Genomic DNA, 25,979 nt, shown 5'->3' with positions numbered 1-25,979 from the left:
ATTAAAACGTTTGCAGCCAGCGGTAAAAAAAAAAAAAATCAGTTAAGGACCAAACATTCACTGGTTCAGATCCCCCATGCATTTGACTGAATAAGAAGCACTTTGCCCTTCAGTAACTATGGGCCCTGCCCTTGAGCAACTCGAGTTGCTCAAGTGGAACTGTCCAGTGATGTTTGGGTGAAGCCTGTGGTTGCAGCTCTCAGGCATGTATGTGTGCAAGCAGTATGAAGCAGTGGCAGTGCTGAGAATGAGTATCTGTGTTCACCAGAAACCCTATAGCTTGAAAAATAAAGGCTTGAAAAAAAGAGGGTCTTTAAGGAGAAATGTGCTGCTAAGAAGTGGTGTTGGAGATGGTATGGGCCGTTCCACAGATTGGGTCTGCACAGCTGCTCAACAAGTAACAGAAACTGCAATATTGAGCTCTGCAGTTTGCAATTTTTGTCCCAAACTGAAAGCTGTTTGACACAGCTGCTCTCTGTTGCTGCTGTGCAGAATCCCTGATCTACATATTAAGTTGTGCATTGAATGCTATCTTGCTTTATATTCTGAGTAAATCCTATGCATTAACATCTCATTTTTCACTTTCGCCTCACATTATTGTATCCAATAACTGAAATAAAGCTCTGCCTACACTGCAAAATATCAGTCTTATACTATTGTCTATAATTAGACTTTTCTGTAGTGCAAAAACAAATAGATTGAAAGGAAACTGATCTTTTTAAATTATTTTTGTTCATATTTATATCAAATCCAGTTATTTGGCTTCTCACATTTCAATATTTGCTTGTTTTTTTTATTTTCTTTAATAGCAAATTAACATGTTTTTGGACTGTTGGGTGGGCAAAACAAGACATTTGGAGATAACTTGTAAACTGTGAAAGGAATTTTTCACTATTTTCTTTCATTTCAAAGATCAAATGATTAATTGATGGAATAATTTACAGATTGATTGAAAAATAATAATTACTTGCAGCATTTCTTTCCTTTAAAAAAACTGTCAATATCATACAGCGTTGGTGCTATAGGTAGCTAAAAACTCTCTGGACTTTCTGCACTCCAGTCTGCCCGTTAGAAAATGTGTAGCAGGATTTTGGGTTCTTAGTGGGATTTCCATTGACGTTGCAGAGGGAGAGAAGCTCTGAGACAAAAGAACTCCTAAGCTGTAAAGCTGTAAAGTTTAGGTGCGATGGTGGTGCTGTTAAAGACTGTTTTGCTTTGTCAACGATGGTTTCAAAACCCTTGATGAGAAAGCTCCCCGGGGAAATTTCATTTTTATTTTATCCAAGTTAACAAGCAAAGTACTGTTAATACTTTCATAATTGCAAGTAAAAATGTTGGAAGGAAAGGCATTTAGGACATGATTTCATACTATAGACAGGAATACAGGAATATGTGCATGCAATCACAGTGCATCCCTAATGTAACGGGAAGTGTAAGCCTCTCTCTCTCTCTCTCTCTCTCTCTCTCTCTCTCTCTCTCTCTCTCTCTGTATCATCCAGTCTTCTCCTTGAAGCCAGCTAACAGAGGAGATAGAAACCAGACGAAGCCTGAGGGCTATAAAACACTGAAGACACTTTTTCCCTCCCTGACTCCTCCTCCAGTTTTCATCATGCAGCCTGTTCATTGTCTCTTTAGGCTTCTGCAGAAAGTTTGCACTGCAGAAGTTGTCCATCTTAATAATTCAGTTTAATACCAAACTTAGTCATGGAATCATATCATTCTGAAAAATATGTGAAAATACTTCCTTGTGCAGTCTCGCTCTTATGAGGAATATTCAAAAGTGAGTTATATGAAGTGTCATATCTTGGGAGAAGTTGATCGAGCTGCCCAAATTCAAGATATTGTCAGTTGTTTCAAGAAAACCTTTAATCTTCAGATGTGTTGGAAAGAGTTGAATTTACCTCGCTGCACTGGAAGATTTATTTGACACTTGTTTCAGGGGAAAATCACACTCTATCTTACAATAAAGGATTTGGGTATTTCTTGGAGGGTGAGCATGTTTCCTGAAGGCAGCCCAGTTAATCCATAGGTTTCAGGACAATCTACTTGTTTCCACGAGTAGATCTATAATGTGCCTGATGCATTGAGATTCTTGATTCATAAATTGACTACAATCAGCCGAGTGGCTGCCGCTTCATAGCATGTATTTAGCAGAAAGTTTATTGAGATTTCTCATGATTACTACAGCACTGCTAAAAATATTGTACATGATTTGTGTGGGTTTATTGTTATGCACTTATTGTTTAGTCCCATTAGAAGGCTTTTCTGCTGTTAATGAGACGAAATAAGGGAGGAATATGAATGAACGCATGCTCTAAAAACTGACATTGGCAGTATTACAAGCAACCAGCTGTAATGAATACAGAGGTTAAAGTCAAATCAATAGACAGCAGACTTAACAGTCTTTCTCGTGTTCCGTGAATTATTTTGTATGATAGAAATGAGGGTCGGATAGGAAGAGCAGAACATCTTTGTTCTCAAATATTTAATCAATTTCATTCATTTGAACATCTGATCAGTTTCTGCCTCCAAGGAGCTTTTGACAGCCAATAAAATATTTATCTTGATTAATGAATCTACAGCAGATGTCCTTATCAAGCAGTTTTTATGCCATTATGATTTTCTTAGCATAAAAACAAACATCACCTTTTTTCCTTTTTTTGGTTGTGTTAAAAAAATCTTGAATCTTTGATATCATTACCATGAATCTAATTCAAATCATTGTTTGTATGTATGTTGAATGTCCACTGTAATATCTAAATTGCACACTATATACCAAGTGTGTAATGAATTTTATCCTAAATTGTTAATGAAAGCTTCCATTTCAACTATCAACTAAAATGGCCCTTCAGCCTTTGAAAAAAAAAAAGAGATTGAATCGAAAATTTAATTGAATCATGACCTTAAAAATCAAAAAGTTAAAAAGTCAAATTGTGACACACACATACTTTTCTGTGTGAGTAAACAGCATCATGTATCTTTTTGTACGCAAAATGATGGTAACTCAATTTTTGTTCATTCTTTGATCAGTTTCTGATTCAAACCATAACACTGTATTTTATTAAAGTCTTGAAGGCTGCTTATGTTTTTTGACATCTCTCTTTTTTGTTAAATTGTTTTTGCTGTTAAAAATACAGGATTTTGTGTAAAAATGTGTTCATAGTACTCTAATTAAATAAAGAGTATGAAAAGTTGTTTTGTTTTGTTTTTTGCCTCTTTTGCATGAAGACTTGAAGAAGTGTGAAACAGCTAGCAGGACCATCTCTGTCCAAAACTGCAAAATATGCCTATCAGCAATCGCATCAGTGCTACTACTAGTACCACCAGGAGATTGTAGTTATATTTAATATATAATAGCAGTAGTTACAGTTATACCAGTAGTAGCCCTAAAATTGAACAGTAACTACTGTAGTATTAGTAGTAAAAGGCCTTATACTAGTAGCAGCATCATTATGGCCTATTACTCACACTGTGTCCGTGGCAGTATGTAATCTCCCTCCTCTCTCCTATCTAAGCATACTGTCTTCCCTCCAGATCATTCCATGTTTGCTCTCCTTCTATATTTAGCATCTCTGTCCTCTCTTTTGTCTCCTCTCAGCGATCGGCCGGACGTTGATCCCCCGTTATTTCAGCACGGTGTTCGAGGGAGGGGTCACCGAGCTCCACTACATCCTCAAACACTCCAAGGAGTCATTCCACAACTCCTGCATCACCCTGGACTGTGATCAGTGCACCATGGTCACCCAGCACGGGAAGCCAATGTTTACAAAGGTAACACCTGACCCCTGAGCTTCTCCCAACATGAATAATTGATCACAAGCTATGATAATGGACCAGGCAAGGTGTTTAACTGGTTAAAGATCAAATCCATTTACACCCTTTGATTTTTTTTTTTCCCTCCGTTTTTCATTTTGTTTCAGTGTTTTCATGTCATACTCGGTGGCCTCACTGTCAAATGTGGGATGATCTTTCTTTCTTTGACTTGCTGCATAAATATAAAACAATTAATTCTCTTCTAAGTTTGTATACACTTGAAATGTTAATCCGTGATTTCTGAAGGACCATTTAGATCAGAGCAGTGGTGGAAGAAGCATTCGAATCTTAAGAAAAAGTAGAAATACCACCACATTAAAAATCTTTCTTCAGTAAAATTACAAAAGTATAAACATCAAAACATACTTTAAGAAAAAAGAAAGTAGTAATTATGCAGGATAGCCAATTTCAGAATAATGTACACTATAATATTTGATTAAAATTAAAAAAACATGTTTTTTTCCTCTTACATCTATGGCTATTTATCACTCTAGATTGTTGTGCAAGTTGCTGCGTGTTGAGTTATCAGCTATGGAGATATCTGCCTTCCTTTTGAAAATTGTGGAACTAGATTGTACTCAGCTTGTGGCGCTCCAAAAACATACATTTCTAGCAAAACTAGCAGTATTGAATTATTCTTTTTGCGCAGTGATACAGTTGGTGGGTGTAGTTCGGTAGAAAAAAGTAGTTCCTGCATGAAACTGCTCATACCAAGGTCTTTGGATTATCTTGGGTAACGGGGTCATGATTTCTGGAAAGAGATATTGCTTTGAGTTTTTCAAATGTATTTTTTTGCAGCCTTGAGCACCACAAGCCGAGTGCCATATGGTTCCATTATATTAGAGATAAGGCAGACATTTCAATGGACAATATCTCCAACACTTGGCATCTCACAGAAAAACAATCTAGATTGATAAATAGTGCTACAGGTAAAATTACAAAGATATATTTTTTTGATTTTGGGGTTGAACTGTCCCTTTAAGATATTACACAAAAAAGCCTAACCACAATCATAGTTTTTGTTATTGCATGTTAAATATATCTCAGCTGAAAAATGCCCCCATACCTGTATTTTCCTGAGACCAAATATCTGCTCTAACCAGAGTTTAGAATTAATGCAGTGAAATGTCACATAGTCATATTTACCCTCTTTACTTATCAGCATTTTGGCCTTCCCCAGACCCCAAAAATCCACTGGCATTTCTCATGTTAAAGATGTCGACAGATTCTTAAGCCCTCAGGTACTCAAAGGCACAGCTAAGGGGACATGAATAAGATCTTTGAGGAGTACGGTTTAGTTTGCAGTATAAGTGAAGCACAGACAGAAGCTGGGGAAACACAAATTGCGCAGGTGAGATAATCCAAACCTGACACCGGGGTCTTCTGAAAGCACTAAAGCTGAGCTCATCTGCTTTTGTCTTTGGGGAGAGAATCCCCTTGTGAGCCGGAGTGAATATCTGCTTCACCACAGTCTGATCCAGATGGCTAGCTGACTCTTAGTGTTCTTCTGCTGACTGTCTAAATGAATCTGAGGGCAGATACCTTGTCAGCGCCGAGCAGCCGAGCTAAAGGGATTCCATGTTCCCTGTACCATGAACCCTGAGCTGCAGCACCGGACCGGATTGTTCTGACATTAAACAGCTATACGCCCTCTTGTTTTTCAGCACTTGACAGTATGCACTCACTCTTGTGTGTCAGTGTGTGTGTAGAGTGCAGAGTCTGAAATTAACTTTTTGGCTGACCTGCCAACGGCTGTGAGACTTCAAAGTGAATTTGAAAAACATCACTGTGGAAAAAAAAAAGGAGGAAATCGGCATTTTAGCAAGTAATTTTGTCTGTTATTGAGATATAAAATCTTGTTTTCTTAAAAGAAATACATTATTTTTCTAGGTTCCAATACAAATGAACTTGATCCAAGAATTTGTTGGTTTCAGCTGTCATTTTTTATTGACACAAAGGCAGTGATTAGCCTTTTCCAGTCTTGTTTTGAAAAACAGAATCTGGATGAAATTGAGCATTTTTTCACCTTCTGGCAGATTGTTTTCTTTTGTAAAGAGTTTTAGGGCTGACTTAAAATTTATTTTGGTAATAAATTGCAAAATATCATACTTTTGTGGTCGATGTTAATGTTTATATTTGACAGCCTAAAAGAGTCAGACAATGGTATTGTGACTGATCACATAAATGCAAACTGTAACCTATAAAGGTTGTTGATATTTGGTTATTATATGTAAGAAATATGTTTTTAAATTATATAAAAACTATATTTAGCCTATGTTTTTTTTAATAGTTTTCTCTTACTTATCTGTAGACATACTGTATACAATACAATACAGTGATAGCATTATATATACACACATAGCTTAATGTTATTTGTGCCCAGCAAATGTATCAATAGGGTTCTGCTTCACTTTTTTCAGCACTGCTGTGTAGAACTATTATTTAAAAATACACATTACACACACAAATGTTATATCAAACTATATAATAATTTTGTATTAATGGTAAATTTGTTCAGGCAGTGTTTCTAATTTCATTTTCCTGTGATGTAATTTTGGCTTGACATTTGTGTGACTGAAAAGGGTGAGCACAAAGAGTTTGGAGACCTATAAATATCACATTTTTCATATCAACGTACACGCTACCTGCATCACTCTCCCTGTGTTGAAGCACAACCTCCACACAATCAAGAAACATATGCATTATGCAGGAAAAAAAAAACATTTATACATGAAAAGTTTTTGAATAGTGTTGCACAGGAGCTTTATTTTGCATACCAATGTCAATTCTTACTATAATTTCTGTTGTGATAGGTGTTTCCCTTATAACCAGTGTTTGATGTATATTTTCTTGAGGGGCAGCTCACCATTTTTTTGCTCTATAAAATGTCAGAAAATGGTGAAAAGTTAAGTTTACTCTCATAGAGGAGTAGGGAAACAAGGAAATATTTACATTTTAAAAAGCTGGAATCAAATCATTTAGTTTTTTTTCTTCTTAAAAAAGTACTCAAACTGATTATCGAAATAGTTTAGATCAATTTAGTAGTCGATTCACTTAATTGATCTTCCTATAGCTTTAATAATTACATGCATGCATGCCTACATGCAAGTTGTGTTGAGGGATCATATAATTTTTTCTGTATGTTTTTGAGGGGAGAGGATTTCGTATTAATGTGATGGTTGTGTATGTGTGAATGGGTTGTGGGGGGCTCTTTGTCTTATCATATCAGTAAATGCTTATGAAACATCCCCAATAACGCACACAGGAAATGTCTTTTTATCCTGCTGTTGTTTGGTTTTTGTAAACAAGGCTTCCTAAAAGGAACAAAAAAAACCCCCATAATATATTACGAGTGTCCGATATTAACCGTACAGAACAGAAACAGAACGGTCCAGGCCCGGTCAACAAAAAGCTAAATTTGATGCTCGCAGCGCTGCTCTCTTTTCATCTTCACCTAAATTGGATGAGAAGAATTAATTCATTAGAAAAAAGAAAAAAGAATTCCAATAACGGAGCGTGTTCTCCCTGAGCTCCCAGCAGCAGCAGCGAGCCTGCAGCTCTGGAGGCCCGAATCTCAATCAGCTCTGCCTCGCCTCGCTTTCCTCGACCACCACCACCACCCCCGCCCCCCCGCCTCCTCACCCATCCTCCTCCACCACCACCCCCTCTTCTCTCTCATCCCCCTGCCTGACTCGCTCACTCGCTCATTCTCCCCTCGCTCTCTCTACTCCACCGCTCTCTCTCATCCCCCCTCCCCCTTCTTCTTCTCAACCCCCCCCTGCACCCTCAACACACACACTTACACACACATGCACACACACTCGCATCCTTCATCCCTAGAGAAATCATCCCCAGCTCCCAACTCGCTCTCTTGCTCTCCCACTCTCTCTCTCTCTCTTTCTCTCTGCCTGTATCTGTCTCATTCTTTGCTCGTCTCTCTCTCTCTCGCTCTCTCTCTCTCTCTCGCTCTCTCTCGCTCTCTCTCCCTCCCTCTATCTTTCTTTCCCTTTCAAAATTTCAAATTCAGATTCACTTTCATTCGCATGACAATATTTAAAGAATAATTCCAGTTTATAACAGTTTGGCTATTTATTTTTGTAGTTTTAGCCATCATTCTTGTCAGTGATAATAACACTGTTGTCACCAAGTAAATTGCTAAAATCTGGGACGTTAAAAAGACGCCACACAGGGAACAAACAAAAGCAGTCAGATACTTTAGTTTATTTGACTTTACAAGAAGAGTGAAATTAAATAACACACAAAAACATACTTGTCAAGGGTAAAACAATAAAGCCAAATTGAAAACTAATTGCAATTGTGATTATGGCTGAGCAGTATGGCTAAAAATGTTGTCACCATAAAATGTTGACATCTATAATTATCACGATAAATGTCAAAGGCTTATTTTAGCTCCTAGGTGAAATTTGAAGAAATTGTGGTTTAAAATATTCTTGATTGTCAGAACATGACAAACACTTGTCAAACAGCATAACATTTTACAAATATGAAGTAAATTCAAATAGTTATTAATGAACAAACCATCACCGAATAAATTTAGATTGCCGGAGTTGCAAAAATCGGCTCAAGTTGACATCAACCCCAATTAGCCTTGAAGCACAGTGTTGCCACTGTAGAAGGTTGTGCAAGATTTTTTTTTTTCTCCAAAAAATATAACAAAAGCTATACTATAATGAAAGAAAAACAAATCAATATCTATAGATTCTATAGATAAAGATATAGCTATAGATATATGATTAAATTTGATGGTTGAAAAGGAACAGAGTAAAGGAGCTCAGCCTAGTGTCATGTCTCCTCTCTCTATCTCTCCCCACCGTTGCTCACCTGGCAGGATGCTGCAGACTAATGAATGGGTGGAGTTAGCAGGGTGCTAGGAGTTGGAAGTGCTTCCCGGGTGCTGCTGGACAATGTGTGAGGGTGTCGCAGGGCGTCGAGGTGTTGACAAGGTGACACAGGGTGCCAATTTGACCAAAAGCCCCCAACCTCCCAGCGGCCCCCGGCATCCCAGCACCTCTATTCACTACCCAGCAGGCTTTGCTTTCCCCGGCCAGTGTGTGTTAGCTCGGAGGGCACGGCCCTTGTTACCGGTGCCCAGTTGGGGGTTTCTTCACGCTGGGAGGCGAGCAAAGAGCAAAAGGCGAGTTCGTGACATGGTGATCTCAGCTCAAGTGAATTTAATTCCCCGAGTGGAGAAATTGACTAGTGGATGTGTTATCAACTGTGTGTGTTTTTCTGAGCTTTGCTCGGATTGTAGTTTTCAGGCATTGGAATTGTCACTCTACCATTCTTGTGTTATACTTAACTAAATTGTATTTATGTCACCACCACAGTAATCTATCTTTATTAGTTAAAGGACTTTTTAAAATCCTTATCAATCATAATTGCAATGTATGTAAAAAGGAATAAAATCAATACTTAACTTTAATATGACAGTGAAGGTTATTAGTTTGGTTATGAGATGTACAGCATTATGACTTCCGCTGGTGAATATGAAATAAATCAGCTATAGCAACAAGCTGCTGACATTCCTTTTAATACTGCAAATTAACATGACCTCCTGTATCTTTAAGTAAAGTAGAGCTTCATATTATCCATACTTGAATATCTTGCGTGTCCTGTTATGATTATGTTATGATAGGAGACCTTGTAGATTGACTCTTTCCCCTTTTCTTTCTTATTTTAAAGAAAAGTTTAAGATTCTTTGACATTCAAAGTGTTATTGATTGAAGACACTGGGTACATTCAGGAAACATTGGGAGAGAGAGGTGAGGACTTTCAACAAATGCTGCTATCAAACCAGCAATGCTGCAATTACTGTAGGTATCATGCATCTTAATAGCACTGTGGCCACTGTGAAACTCCAATTATTCATACGTTAGAATTACATTCTGCTGTACACAATCACACCATATTTATCCTTATTTATCACAGGGTATTGATTTAAAAGTGCATTTAAGCTGTTAAATTATGTTCACAGCTGTAAGTTGATTGTCATGTTGAGGAAATTATTCAAAAACATCTTGCAGCCACACATCTTAATTTATTTGCTTTTATTCAGCTATGGCATATTTTAATATCGGAAGTGTACAGGTTTCCATTTGTAGTCAGTTTGTAGTCAGTTTGTAGTATTGATCAATCACGTTTGAACAGGTTTTGATTGACTGCAGGTCAACGGTTTTTGTAGAGAGCAAAAAATGTGAAATGCAACCTGGGAACCTATTGGCTTTGCTAAACTAGCTTCTTGTGGGACAGTCTGATCGTAGACGTCTTCTCTCAACTCCAACTCCATTCGTGTGTCTCAAGTTTCTAATTGGACTGTAAACAATGACCGGCACATGGCAGAAAAAGTCTTGGCCCAGATATCTGCTGGCTACACAGGAACCCAAGAGATAGAGGCTTAATTGTCAGAACGATAGCTGATGGATTTCGAGATTGGGTTGCAATCCTTTTCATCTTCAATTCATTGATCAGTAGTTTGGTGTATAAAATGTCAGAAAATAGTAAATCACAGGTTCCCAGAGCCCAAGTTGACATATTTGCATTGTTGTTTTGTCCAACCATCAATCCAAAACCTAAAGATACTTAGGTAACTATCATATAAATGTAAGAAAATTGGCAAATATTCCTGTCAGATGCTGAAACTAGTAACTTTTCCTTGGATTAATTAGTAAAAAAAAAAAAAAAAAGATTAGAAAAATTGTTTCCAATTACATTTCTGGATATAATCTGGTGACAAATCCAATAATCATTAATGTAATACATTTTCAACTCAACATATTGACCTTAACACACTTGATTACTTATACATTTGCCATAATTAACAATATATGCTATAATCTTAAACTCTATACTAACTCATACTGAGGGTTGTGTTGAGGTGCAGTGTTATAGAGTCTGCCAGCAGCTTGTCGCTATAATTGAGCATATTTAGCCAACTTTGATCCTATTTAAATTCACCAGAAGCAGTCATGAGTGCTCATAATAATCGATTTAATGACCTTCAGCTCCACTGTTGTTAATTGATTGTCATGTTTGGGTACAGTATTGAATAGTGTCTCAGCAGCAGGGCACTGTTATTCTTTTCTTGCTCTTTTGAGCCGGAGATCCCCTGATCTCAGCCCCGTTGTATGGAAGATTTATGACCCTGCTCTTAAATCAATGGGGACTCTCTGTGAGGGGCTGGTACCATTTAATGGACCACTTTTTAATTCAAGGGGATTTTCCTCTTTTTAGTTTTCATAAGGGAACACTATTTAGCTAAAAAAAATCGGTTACAACCATTGTGAGAAATATTAGATTTTAACCAATTCTCTCGCAGTATGGAGAAATAAATAGCTTTTGTATGATTGAATCCACACTGAACTCTGGGAAAGGGCTGCCTTGGTTGCATTTGTGGTTAATATATATCTGCACCAGTGCCACTAAGATAAATTCCTGCACGTTTATTGCACTTGGCAATTAATGTGATTCTTATTCTGGTTTTGATTTAGCTGGTTTGCCAATTTATTTATCGGTTACAGAGGAGCAGAAAGCCTGCAGAGAGAAATAAGAGCAATAGTGGAGGCAATGCTAAAGACACAGTTGGCACTATGGAAAAAAAATCAATAGTGCAGCGTTGTTTCACTGTAGGCTACAGCACCTGAAAGCATCAGAAGACAGTGGCTCACTAGCAAACACAATTCAAGTTATTTTACTGCTGGTGGCTAAATACTATAATTCTACAAAACGTACACTTTCAGGAACGATGTAAAGAAGTACTTATTTTCTCATACATGCATTTGGTCTTTTAATAGGTTTTAGCAGCCCAGAGGGCATGCAACTCATCCACACACATAATGACCATGATGCATTTCATTTTCAAAAGGAGGACAAGAAAAACACCAATGTTGCAGTTGTTCTTTTCTATTTTCACCTTACTAGTGAAAAGAGAGTACTAGTGGATTCATTTTTACATTCTTTTCTATAATTCAACTTGGGTTTAAAATGCTGAAATATGGTTTGTTATTTATGATCGAAAGTTAATTCTTTTGCAAAATAAATATTATATGTGAGTTTTTTTCTGTCACATTTAGAGATGCACAGTTTTCACTGGACGGCAATGCTTCATTCCCTACACTTTGAGTTCTTGGGAAGATATTGTTTTACATTTGCATTAGTGTCACAACTCATGCTGCATCCTTCCTTTCACTCTGAACTCTGTGGTCAGCTGTTGGACTAACTGCTGCTGGAAATAAAAAAAAAATAGAAAATGAGATAAAGACCATTTTTTTAGCATCCATTAAACACCAAGGATTATTTTTCCAAACATTGCTTTAGTCTAATCCACAGTGATCGAGCCCAGACAAGCCCATTATCCAACCAGGCAGATCCCAGACATGTTGCATGTAAAACCAGCATTGAATTATGTTAGTCACTGAATAGAAGTGTTAATATCCAAAATACTTTACATCTTTTTTAGAAGAAATTAAATCATAACCTAAATTTACTTGGTCAGTCTGGTATAGTAGTAAAGAGGCAGGTTGAAAAGTTTGCAAAAAAGAGACATGCCAAGACATATATACATTACACAGTAATAAAGCATTACATATGCTACTGCTACTTTTGTTACAGCTATGTAAGGTTAAGATGTTAGTGGTGGTCCAGTAGTGTTGTCCAAATTAAATAGTCATGTAAAGGATAAAAGTGCAGTTACTGTCTTGCAAAAGTTGCTGCAGTTCTTTATTTGTTCTTAATAGTTGCACATTATGGAACAAAACTCTCTACATGTGTCAACATTTTTGGGGGTAAGAGCACTTTACTCAAATAGAGTTTGTTAAGGTGCTCTTTGGAACAGGGTACATGTAAGCAAAAAACATTTTTTTCAGCAATTTAAATGCCTTTACCGTCATGGCATCGTCATGTTAGACCTAAAAACAAATGTTTCAGGATCAAACCTTTGTCAGGAAGTCAAACACATTGCATTTGAGGCCTTTTAATTGTTTAAAAACAGAGGGCCTTGGGGTTTTCTTGTGATTTTTTTGTCTCCCTATATCCACTTGATTGTAATCTGAGTCGGTTCAATACCTCTGGAAACGCACCGTTGCACAAAGAGTGAGAACATTACACAGTATCCACATTTTACAGTCAAGATGGCAGAGAAGCAGCTCTGCATTCAGGATATTTTTTTGAGCAGTCAAGCTTATTTTTATACTTTTATTTGTGTGTTGGAGTTAGTGGTGGAGCATGTGACCAGCAGGGGTAGGTGGGTGTGTGGGTAGAATGAGGGTGAGGAGGTGGGGAAAGTGTTGTTGTCCAAATAAAATAGTCATATAAAGAATTAAAGTACAGGTACTGTCTTTCAAGAGTTGCTGCAGTTCTTTATTTGTTCTAATTGGACATTTTTAATAGCCGGTGTTAGCCCAGACTGCCTTGCGCGCTCGAATTTAATTTCGAACTGCGAAAGGGTCTGGAATCCAGGAAGGATTCCTAGCCCTGTTTTAGGGATCCAATCACAGAGCGGGGAGCGACGGCAAGACGATGACGCGTACTACTCGGCAGACGGATGCTTGTAGTTTTCCGGATCCAACATGGCTGCAGCAGACGCGAAACTCTCTTTAGCTGTAGATGGTGTTTTAAATAGTTTAGAGCGAAAGTTGAAAGGCGAAAGGTCTCTCTGCGGCTCCGCTGAGATCACCGGCGTTATGGTAGCGGGGCTATTAGCGTCGCTAGCGGCTATTAGCGCCGTTAGCGGCTAATAGCTAATAGCCGCTAACGGCTAATAGCCCCGCTACCGCGGACAGCGGAGCCGCCGAGAGGCCCGCAGCAGCTTGATTATTGCCCATAAAATCAGTGGATGTGTGTGGCTGAATGACATGAGGGGGAATAAAGCGTGAAAATAAATAATCTTGCAAAAAGCGAGAACTGGAGAAGCAAAGCAGCAAGCAACACTCTCTCACAGACACACACACAACAAACATCCATTTCTGTTGCTCTACTACGTCATCTGGTATAACTGATCTGATTGGCTAAGAGCTACCTACAGACGCTTTTGATAGACATTCTAAGCGTCCAATAAACGGCTCTGGAGGATCGTAAACCACACCTCCTCTACGGAAAAATACATTGCTCGTTGCCAGACTAGCCCTCATTTGAGAATAGTCTGGTGTTAGCCAGGCTAAGCCGGTGTCACATTTTGGAACAAAACTCTCTGTATGTATCAAAAAAGTTCTGGTAAGAGCACTGTCTGAACTAAAAATAGTTTGTTGAGGTGATATTTGGATGAAGGTACATGTAGGCATAAAATAATAATAAAAAATATATTAATTATTAAAACAATTAAATTGCCTTTACTGTCATGGCATCGTCATGTTAGACGTAAAAACAAATGTTAAACCTTCATCAGCCTTATTTTTAATAATAAGCGTTGGAGACCTTTTAAGGGTTTAAAAACAAAGGGCCTTGGGGTTTTTGTGTTTTTTGTCTCTATATATGTACTTTATTGTAATCTGAGTCGGTTCAATACCTCTGGAAACGCACCGTTGCACAAAGAGTGAGAACATTATACAGTATCCACATTTTACAGACAAGACGGCAGAGAAGCAGCTCTGCATTCAGGGTTTTTTTGTTTTTTTTTGAGCAGTCAAGCTTCTATTTATACTTTTATTTTTTTGTGTGTTGGAGTTAGTGGTGGAGCACGTGACCGGCAGGGGTAGGTGGGTGGGTGGGTGGAAAGTGGGGAATGAGGGTGAGGGGGTGAGGAGGTGGAGGGGGGTGGGGGTGCAATATGGCCGCTAGCCTCTTTCTTGCTGATCCTCAGGAGACCATCTGCGCTGGGGGCATTGATTAGAGTGTGTCTGGTGGGATTACATCTTTGCCGTTGCCATGCCAACTAATCAGCTGATTTTTTTCCCCCCTTCGCTCTGTCTGTCTCTCCGTTTCTCTCTCTCCCTGGTTGTCACAGCAACGAAATATGGGAGAAGCGCAAGGGCCCCGGCAAGCGCTGAATTCAGCTAAAGGGGCGAATTTTTTTTTTTCCTCACTGTTTCTCTCGCTCTCTCTCTCTCTCTCTCCTCCTAATTGGCAACTCTCTCTGACCTGAAGTTCTTTTGTCTCTGGTGTAAACACACCCCTCTCCAGATTACATTTATTTTCACATTTTTGAAATAGCTGGATGGTTGAGAGGCCCAAGGACAGATGCTCTGAATGAGGGAAGCGAGCAGAGTAAATATTGGGAGCATAATAGCTCGCTCCGTTCTACAAAGTCCTTGAACAAATTCCAAAATGGAGACGAAACCCTTCCAGCGTTTTTTATCAAAATCACGCCTGGCCAATAAACACTGATTTCTTTTTTGTCCGTGTCCAAATCAGCTGACGGCTGCCTGCCAGCCGGTGAAAGATTACTGGAACAGATATCAGACTGAGAAGAAATGTAAAGTAACACTAACTATGTGATCTTTGTCCAGGTTTGTACAGAGGGTCGTTTGATACTGGAGTTTGCCTTTGATGATCTGATGAGGATCAAGACGTGGCACTTTACCATCCGGCAGTACCGAGAGCTCATCCCCCGCAGCATCCTGGCCATGCACGTGAGTGTGACATCATTAACACGCGACAATAAAAAAAAAGAAAAAGAAAGAGATCTGGCCGTTTTAGGTGTCGCTTTTTGAATCCTAACGAGGGTCTCTGCACTCTGCCAAGACACTTTTTAGAAGCTATTCATGAGCATATGAAATTTAAACGCCAACAAAGCAGTTTGGAGGGATTTTTGCAAACCAATTTATTTGCAGACATCAAAGGCCACTGAGGATAAAAAAGGGCCCTTGTCTGAAAAGGGAGAGAGGAAAAAAAAAAAACAAGGTCGAATGAATAATCTGCTTAATTCCACTAAGTGTAACACACATTTAGTCACTGGAGCTCTGGAGTGGAGTTGGAGCTAGCACAAGGTCTTCTGTTTTCAAATGATTTTGAACTGAAGCTCTACAATGAAGAATGGCTACAAGATGAAAATAATTAAACTTGTATACATAAAGAAAACCAAATTAGACTTGGTGACAAGTGTTTCTAATATTTTGTCCACCCCAATTCTCTCAATGAGGATAGGATTCTGTAAATAACTTTGCAACATCTCTGTTAAACGTAATACAATTCAACAGCACCACAAATGTACAAAGCACTACAGTGCTTTTATACACTCTTCTAAGCCATTGTAAATGTTGCACCTTTATACGTAAATGTGATAGGACAGGTTGGTCTAATTTTAAGATAATCTCCAGTCACTTTTATATTAAAGTCATGGCAATGATCTTACTACGCTGGTCGTACTTATACATTTATGCAACGGCAAAAGTCTGATTTGAATGCCGTTAGATTTATGTAAAGAGTAACAGTAACAGTACAGTTAAAATTCACTAAAAACAAGTAAACATATGTAAACAATTCTCCCATGCTCAAGAGAAAATACAAATAGTTTAATAAACTATGAGCCACTTTTAATGAGTCGGCTTTACATTTTATAGTTTTATGTTTTCAGAGAGATTTTCTATATAACACTTACTCTATTAGGCCTTTCGTGCGCTTTTCAATTACAGTTTTTTGAGCAAATCTTGCTTTCATAAGATAATATTTTTTTTGAGTAGAGGAAGAATCCAAAATACACATTTAGATGTTTGTTTTACAAAATTTTGTCTATTTGAATCTCTAATTTTTTCCTAAATTCAGAAAAGTTAGATAATGCCTTAGTTGCATACACTTCTGAAAATCATCATATAGAAGTTTCATGGTGATATCGCACAGCGTCATCTATTACCCTTTTCACCTGTAGGGTCTCCTCATCTCACCTTGTCGGACTAACATTTCTACAACACTTCATGCGGCACAAGTGTGATTCAAATACCATTTGATTAGCACTTACTTAAATACCTAATGAGGAATGAATATACACCTTGTTCACTTGATTGCGATCTCTAATACTTCTCCCATACTAAAAGAAAAGAAAACAAGGTTAACAAACTATGAACCACTTTCAATGAGCTGACTATATGTTTTAAGGGAGGTTTTTCTCATGTCAAGATAAGTGTAGTTTTATTTTTCTCCTTGTGGTGAAGACGCAGAATAAGAAGGTTAAAAAAAATCTTGTCAAACCACAATAATTTATTAGACACAATTATTTGATTTTCTTTTTAGATGTTTTTAAATGAGCATTGTTGGAGGGAGCCTGAGACCAAAAACTGCTTCTGTGTAATTGTTGTGCGATGACAAATAAATAACTTGAAACTTGATGAGACCAGCTGCCTTCCTCCTTATTTTTTCAACATTCCACTTAAAAGTAAAAGGATATCCCATTAAACACTTATAGAAATTCCCAAACTCCCATCTAGTCATTTCATACGTATGTACTGTCGGACTTCATAAAACTGCCAACAGAATTCACTACCTAATAAATGATGAAAGTGATGAGAAAATTTATTAGGAGATTCACGAGAGGAGAAGTGGACGGCGAGCCTCCATCGACCCTCAAGATCGTAATAAATTAAAGCTTTAACTGCAAGAGAGTAAGTTTTAAAATCCATCAGTGATGCAGCCTGTGAGAAACAGAAAACACCTTTCTTCCTTCAAATCATTAAACTTCTCAACTCACAGTTGAGTTTTACAGCACTGATGATGCCTTGTGTCTTTCCGTAAATGTCTTGTCATGTTGGGAAAAAGCCGTGGGGAACAAATACATGAAAGTAACGTCCTATCTGAATGACAGAAGCCATTATTTTAACAGACTGATATGTCCATGCAGAAATATGTCTGAAAATGGCTTAGAAAATGACAAAAATAACCTCTAGTGTTCTTATATGCGTTTTCCATAAGCAGAAATATCCAATACAGTTTCTATGTGTGCAGGTCCTTCCATTTGATTGATGAATAAATTCAAAGTATTTTCCATTTACCCCCTATGGACCTAAAGGTGTGTGTAAAAGGCTGCTTCGTCCGTATAGCAAGCCAAATCTTCATATGAATTTTACTCACCAATAAATTGGCCCCTCAGGGTATTCACACTAATTCCTGGAGAGTGGGATATTGTGGGGTGTTGTGGGTCCTGGCCAGATCTTCCGTGATTTGTGTGCGAGTGTGAGTTCAGTCTTTTGATCGTTGCCTGGACTAATGAAAGCAGATACAGACACATGGGAGTCAGAACAGGAAAGTTGAAACTGCAGATAGTAGTAGTGTGGATGTAGTCACTGTGGAAGACCCAGTTTTTGATGTGAGCTGAACTATTACTGCACTTTTTTTCAAGAGGAACTGCTTGAAAGATAAATAAAGTTTGTTCTTTTTTTACTTTTCAAGTTAAAGAGAAAGAAACAGGCTGTATTTGATATATGTATGATAGATGTTAGACTGTGTGTTTAATGATGGAAATGGTATCAAACATTTAATCTTACTGAAAGTAGAAGGACGCAAGCTTTGGAATAACATGCAATGTGTGAATATCTCCTTATTTTAAAAAAAGAAAGAGCTTATTTTAACTTGAAATGTACCAAAGCCATCACTTGATATGAGGACAGGACAGAGTAGGTGTTTGTTTCTGCAGTTCCTGTAACAGCCACTAGATGCTGACTTCAGAAACTTATCTGGTTTGAAGTCAGACAAAAAAATTGTCAACCAATTTGTGTTCAATTTGGGTGTCAGTAGTTTTTAAGTTATTCTTATGTTTATCTTGATGAAGGCTTTAATTGTGCTTGTTGGTAGCCAGCAGTAAACTTTTGCCTTCATTAAGTCCCTTCAGAAACCTTTTGTTGATGTTTGTTGTAAGTTTAGGTTTTACTTTATTATACATAAATAAGCAGTGGTGAAAGTATTCAGATGCTTTACTGAAGTATAACTTAAAATACTCAACTTTTAAAAAAGTCCTACATTCATAATCTTATTGAAGTGAAAGTATGGAAGAACATACAGAAAAGTTTACAAAGCAAAATCACTCAAAATGCTAAATGGCCTCATCCAGTATTTGATCATTTTCTACAGCATTATTATTAGTGATCAGAAAAGCATTTTGTTATGTTTCATAATACAGCTTGTGTTTTATAATCATAATATATAATCATAATAATCATAGTTTTTTTTTTTTAATTAGAAAGGTTTTGTTTTTACTGTAAAATAAATCTACTGACGTAAAAGGTCCAACATTTCCCTATAATTTATAGAAGTATAAAATATACATTAAATGGATATAATCCAAACAAAGTACAAGTACCTCAAAACTGTACTTAACTACAGTCCTATAGTAAATGTTCTTCTTACTTTACACCACTGCAAAAAGATTAATGTCCTTGTTCGAAGGTGGTAAAAATACACAAAGACAATAAAGAAATATACACGGATGAAACATTATAGAAGTTATCTCTCAAACATCTGCTACACCCACTTCCCACCCACACATACAGTATGCATACCCTCATATACACATATGGTACAGCAGTAGATTAGAATTCAAACAGTTACATATAGATACATTAAAATATATGACATAAAACAATTAGAACTAATGCAGCTTGGCAAAGATACAACAGCTGTTAAACAGATCAATAGAAGCAGTAATACAACCTACAGTGCAGTCTACAAAGAGACAGTTTAAGCACTGCATTGTGTTTTTTACAGTAAATCCAAATGGTTAGTAAATATTAAAAATGTTCGGAAGAAGAAGTTTGCTTTCAAAATAAAATGTTGACTGGAGGAGTATATATGCAAAGTCCCTTATTAACCAATACATTCTTGATGATGATTTGGTGTGTTGAACACCATTAACCACTTGCACACAACATCGTTAGTATATGTTTTCTGCAAAGTTACGAGGTGAGCTAGGTACAAGGTAAACTTCCAGAATATCTCTGTACCTCTCTCTGTCTTGATCCATTCTGAAAAAGTTGGGACACTATAATGTAAATAAAGCAGCGTGCAATAATTTGATAATCCCTTTTGACATAAATTCAATAGAAAACTGTACAAAAACAATAATTAAATGTTCAAACTTAATGTTCCCACTGATAAAGTTTTGTTTTATTTGTAAATATAAAGTGAATTCTGAATTTGATGGATTCTGTTTTTATTTACATTTTTAAAAAGCGGTTTTTGGAAAGGGGGGTTGTAATCCCAATATGGGATTATAAAATTGTATCTCAAATAGTATTAAAAAAAAGTATCTCCAAATTGTATTTGAGTGTATTAAGTTGCATTGCACCACTGCTGAGAGGTATCCACACTCCTCTAACATCAGGTTTAATGTGCTGTGGAGCTTCTTCACTGTTTAAACCTTTTTTTTGGACAGTTGCCATGCATCTTAAATTGTGATTGTGTTTAGTTTGTACTCGTTTGTCTGTCTTTGGCCCCTTGAACTGAGTGTCTGTGTCATCCCTGTGCCAGCATTTTACTCCTGTTACTCCACACAATTTTTGTTACATGGCTGCATCAGTGCTGCCAAGACAAATTCCTGTACAGTGCGTTTAGACTAATTCTACTTGATGAATAAAGTAATTCAGATTCTGATCCGCCATCGGCCAATAATGCACACTAATTCAATTCTCCCGTCACTCATGTTGGTCTGCTGACGGTACAGAAGAAGTCTCTCGCTTCCCTCTTGACTTTCTCCACACAGAGATGCGACTGGAGATAGAATTATGCATTTTTCATGAGGCGGTGAATGCAAGTGTGCTCACTGCTTCTCCTCAGTCTGGGCTATGTTTTGCTCTGTCAATACCTACAGCTTTTTATGATTTGACTGCTTATTCTTGGAGCGGCAAACAAGCTGAGTGAATTTTATTTTCCAATCAGATGTCATCCTATAATTGCTATTCTCGCTTTGTTCTTATTTAAGATGTATTCTTTCCTCCTATACATACTGTATAATAACAGGGTTTCCAAGAGTTTTCTATTTTGCAATCAATTCATTCATTCAGTGCTGATGGTGGTCAGTTCTTAATCTTTTATGTGAATAATGCAACTGTCAGCTGGACCACATGATGCTGTCACTTCACAGGCACACAAAAAAAACACAATATATAAAATGAAAGAGTGGGTTAAAACTGCAGATTTTTGCAGTTTTTCCAACAAACTCAACATTATCAAACTAATTTCCCTTACTGCACACAAGACACTGAGCAACACCATCAAATCCAGGAAAGATATGAAATTGAAAATGTGTGGAAATGTAAATGGAATGACAAAATAATATTGATTAATTAGCCTCACAGTTTGACAATAGTGTGAAATGAAGGCCTGAAATACTTCCATTCAGCTTCATGGAACAACTGCGATAACAATGTTAAGTAGTTGCATTTTATGACTCGAGGGTGTGAATGTGTTGAATGTGCATTATCTGATGAATGCCAATTAGCCTAATTGCCTGTAGATAATTAGTTTATTCGTAGTCAGTTGGATGCAAACACAACAAAATAAAGATGTACAAATATATATCTTATATATGCATTTGTTCTTCATTTTCATTTCACTGCTGCTGACTTCAGGCACAAGACCCTCAGGTGCTGGAACAACTGTCCAAAAACATCACTCGCATGGGCTTGACCAACTTCACCCTCAACTACCTCAGGGTAAGGACTCTGTGTGTGTGTGTGTGTGTGTGTGTGTGTGTGTGTGTGCATGCGCGTGCGTGCGTGTGTCTGACAATGTCTATGATTGTCATTCTGCTTTTGTTTTTGTTCCCATCTCCTCACACTTAAATGCACACAGAGGAACAATTCTTGTCCATTTTTAACTGTAGTAATTCATGTTGCTCATACTTTCTAAACTAAACCTGTTGTATGTGTCTAGACAGAATAAAGATGTCTTTATTGTGCAGACTATTCATGCTTTCTCATATTTAATACGGTCCTCTGCGTGATTACATTACCCACTCTGCAGTAAATCTATAATGGTTCATGTAAAATGTTACAATTGCAGGTATATTTAGTGTTTGAATATTCAAGTTTGAATAAGATATGCTTTTCTACATCCTCGTGTTCACTCCTTAGTGTATTTAAGGTCATATCGTGACTGTAAATGTAACTGTTTTTCTCTGTCTTACTGGAATTGAAAAGCTTCTGCTGTTATTTATGTGCTGAACACGTTTTATGACTCTCGGGCGTTTGAAACCTGAGTGTATAATTTCAAAAGTGCACGGCATCAAAACAAAAATATAAGCACTTATTTCTTCTTTACTCTCTGCATATACATGTTTTTCTACCTGACCGCAGCAATATAATTTACGGAAATAGGAAGTATAAGCCTGCTGAATACATTAGTGATTATTTCACAGGGTTTTGTTTGTGTTTCTCGACGCCACAGTTGACTGACAGCTACGATTTCCAAATGGGAGAACAAGAGCGAGCGGGAGAGAGATGGGGAGAGAGAAGAATTAATTGGATACAGAAAATTAGCATAACATTAATGAACGCTCCCTGTTGAGACTCATAATTGTGAAATGGCGCGCGAATCAGGGAACGGCACCTCCGCTGCTTATAATAACTAAGTGAAGAAAGACACAGAGAGGGAGAGGAAGCAGGGTGGCTGTTTTTGTTTTCCAATAACAATGATTTTCTATACAGAAAGCAACTGTAATGCGGCTAAAAGAGAAAACACATAATTCGAGTATCTGTAATTACACACTAAAAGATTCGGCTTCTGTTCATTCTTTATTTTAGTGATTCAGATGGTCAGTGCTTAGCAAACGAAACAATGAAACAAGGATCATGCCGTGTTTTCTGTTTGCTGACAACATGCGTTTTATAGAAATTGTTTGTGTCTAAATAGCCCAAGCTTTGCTTTTGAAGAACAGTTAGTTTGTCCAAATGACTTGCATTGCCTCAGTGGTCTAAACCTGAAATATTTCACATAAATCCTTGTGCGTCTGCTAAATGAGGAACTTTCCCAGAGCACAATGTGGTTTTATTTTAAATGCTGCAGAAAACATTCATCTTAACGAGGAATTTAACCTTCATCTGAGGTTTTTCTTTCATTTCAGTAATAATGAAAACACCATAAACTAGTTTAAAAGCAGTGGCATGTTAGCTCATTGAATTTGCATTTTAAGTATGCGAGTTAACAAAATTGCCAGTTTTAAGGAGCAGACAGACGTAATAATTGGAAACTCAGTTACAGATTCAGTATTTAATTGAGATTTTATTGTGTCCTGTAAAGTAATGGGTTCCAACCTTTTTTGGCTTTTAGTGACCCTTAAAACAAATAAACGTCTACTTGCAACCCCTTATTGATTTATAGGCTGTTTCACTTTGTTACTATTTTGAGGCCTGAAGAAGTGAAACCACAATATTTCACAAGAACACAGAAAAGATCAGGGAAAAGTCTGACAAACAAACATTTTTTACGGCCAGAATCATCTCATGATTGATGTAGATACATGTAGCGAACCCTTCTGGGGGTCAAGATCCCCGGGTTGGGAACCACTGCTGCGCAGTCACTGTTATTCATCAAATCACACACTTTGCAATTTATATTTTCCTCTACTGTTATCCAAGGATGTCAAAGCAAAATACACCCTTTCCTCACATTAAGCTGGTAATAATGTGTCTCTGGAAAAGGCCTTTCCCAGCATTTATCAGTCCTTCCAAAAGAGACTGACGGTTTCCTGGCTCAGGGGTTACAACCGGCCTTTCTCTCACTCTCACAAACACACACACACACACACACACTCTCTCTCTCTCTCTCTCTCTCTCTCTCTCTCTCTCTCTCTCTCTCCCTCCTTTTTTTTCATTTGGAGTATTTAAGCCTTTCCATGTATTGGAGCTGCCGGCTTCCTACTATTCAGCCTGAAAATAGCCCTTGTTTTCAGGCTGAGAGCCAGGGCTTGTTGGCTGAGCTGGGGAGGGATATTACTGTGTCAGGAGGGAACTATCAGAGGAGAACATGGGATTAGTCTGCTGCAGGGATGTTCACTTTACCTAGAGCTGCATGGCATCAAAACACTGCTGTCCTAACACGGAAAACAGACATTACTATGTTTATGTAGGGTAATTTAGTGTAAGCAGCTAAGGTCGTTAAAATGACTACGGTAGTTTAAAACGGGGGACTGGTCAATATCCCTGTTTTGAATTCCCATCATGTTAAAACATTTCTGCAAGGATTGCTGGTGTCATGGGTGATTTGTATAAAAACCTCCACACCTGCTTAAATCATAGTAGTCGACAATAGATACATGCCGCACAGTGTCCTTCAAAGTTTTTCCCTTGTCTTTTCCTTTTACCTCCAAGTTGCTGTACAGTACGGCTGAAGACAGGATGAGCATGTTGATTAGAATTGACATCAGAAATGTAGGGGTGGTGGGATGCTGAAGGTCAGATGAGATCATTTGAGCATGCAGTGAATGATTAACAGACTCCTTTCTCTCGGTAACGACTGTCAAAGTGCCCTTGAGCAAGTTGGTAAGCCCACGCCTACCTTCACTCCAGTAATTTTTTACCTAAAATCACACTCATCATCACTCAAACCAAGTCTGTTTTTTGTTTGAAATTAACCAGTTCCAACCCTAACTGTCAGATTTTTAAAAAATGTTTTCTTTTGCCGCAGCAGCAGGCAAATACAAATACAGTTGTCCTGTAAATAAGAGTTTCAGATCAGAAAATGCTTTGATGCTTCTATATCTTGTTCTGGATCACAACCACAACTCACACATTTAGTGATTTAATTTCAAGAACTTGTTGTGAGTTGTTGTTTTTTTTCATCAATAATAATTTAGTCTATGAAATGTCAATAAATGGTCATTGCAATTTCACAGGGCAATCGAAACATCTTCAATTTGTTTGACCAAAAGTCCACAAAAATTTACAATAAAATAAGACAAAGAAAAAACGGAAATCCTGTCATTTATGAGGCTGGAATCAGAGAATTTTGGAATTGTTTCACTGTGTGCTTAAAAAAACAACTGGAGCATTTAAAAATGTACAAAATAGCTGCCAATTCTTTGTCTGTCGATCAACTGATAGATTGATTGATTAATTGATTCAGTATCATACTTTTAAGTGCTGCTGTTAATTGAAAACTGCATTTGGACACTTGTGAATCAAATTAAAAACCTTCCTGCCATAACAGCTGAATACAGACAAAATACTAAAGGGAAATTTACAAACCATCTGAAAGATAATATGGAAAAAAACAAAAGATGTTTTGGGTGTCAGGGACTGAGAGAAGATGGTATTACGGTCAATTTTCCAAAGATGGAGAAAAGGCAGGAAGAAAAAAAATAACAGTTTTATCCAGTTGCAGGACAACTGACGGGCAGGTTGCCTGGAGTTTGATCCCAGTGTTTCAATGTGATTGGTCCACCAATAAGACTAGACTATAACTGTCCAATCACTGTCCTCTGACTGCACCAACAAACATTGGATGTCTCTAAAAGAAGGGGGGCTGAACAATAATGTTATCCAGATGTTATCTGGATAAGCTAAGCCTGATGTATTTAAGATGACAGGCTGACCCCTGGTTCCTCTCACTGCTGATCACCAGAGATTTACAGTTTTCTCCGGACTGAATATTGTACTTAAAACTGGAGAATATTGTTGGAGTTCAGTGTGGGAACAAGGGACTGCTTTGTGTTTTCTAAGTCTGTGTGTGTTGACGCATGAATGTGTCATCCACATGTTGCTCTGAGTTGTAAACAGCTCAGCAGAGGCTGCTCATATTAAAATGTGCGCCGCTGCCCATCTCTCTCTCTATCTGTCTCCTCTTTAAAGCTCTTGACAATAAACCTGTTTTTTAAAGGTACTTTATAAATAGTGTCCATAAAAAGTAGATTTACGGCACAATTAATCACTCAAAGTCAGTCTGTGGGTGATTAATTGCGCAACAAATTCTGTTTTTATGGACGTTGTTTTGCTTTACCTTGATAAGATGCCTCAGCAGTTGGACAGGACACTGTTCTTTCATCAGATGTTGAGTAAATCTGCTGAACTGAACTTGTGGTTTTGTTCTGTTGTGTCTGCAGTTGTGTGTCATCCTGGAGCCCATGCAGGAGCTCATGTCAAGGCACAAGACCTACAACCTCAGCCCCCGGGACTGTCTCAAGACATGCCTATTCCAAAAATGGCAGAGAATGGTAGCCCCACCAGGTAAGTACCTGCTGTTAAAACACATATCTTTACTGTCCATACCTTCAGAGAAGCAGGTCTGAATGCCAG

At 37.7% G+C, this 25,979-nt stretch overlaps 1 protein-coding gene across 6 annotated transcripts in view; it reads left to right on the top strand.

The window, feature by feature from the left end:
* The window catches only part of ldb2a (LIM domain binding 2a), a 99,707-nt gene that overhangs the window by 58,490 nt on the left and 15,238 nt on the right, over positions 1–25,979 (top strand). For all 6 annotated transcript variants that reach the window (XM_059345883.1, XM_059345882.1, XM_059345881.1 and 3 more), the window contains exons 3-6: positions 3,599–3,771; positions 15,273–15,395; positions 21,318–21,401; positions 25,787–25,910. In XM_059345883.1, the coding sequence (XP_059201866.1) occupies positions 3,599–3,771; positions 15,273–15,395; positions 21,318–21,401; positions 25,787–25,910 (504 nt within the window). The remainder of the gene's footprint in view (positions 1–3,598; positions 3,772–15,272; positions 15,396–21,317; positions 21,402–25,786; positions 25,911–25,979) is intronic.

The sequence above is a fragment of the Centropristis striata genome, chromosome 12, assembly GCF_030273125.1.
Source record: "Centropristis striata isolate RG_2023a ecotype Rhode Island chromosome 12, C.striata_1.0, whole genome shotgun sequence".
In the NCBI taxonomy this organism is placed as follows: Eukaryota; Metazoa; Chordata; class Actinopteri; order Perciformes; family Serranidae; genus Centropristis; species Centropristis striata.
The sequence above is the reverse complement of the archived record's forward strand: the minus strand, read 5'-3'. Positions and strand labels throughout refer to the sequence as shown.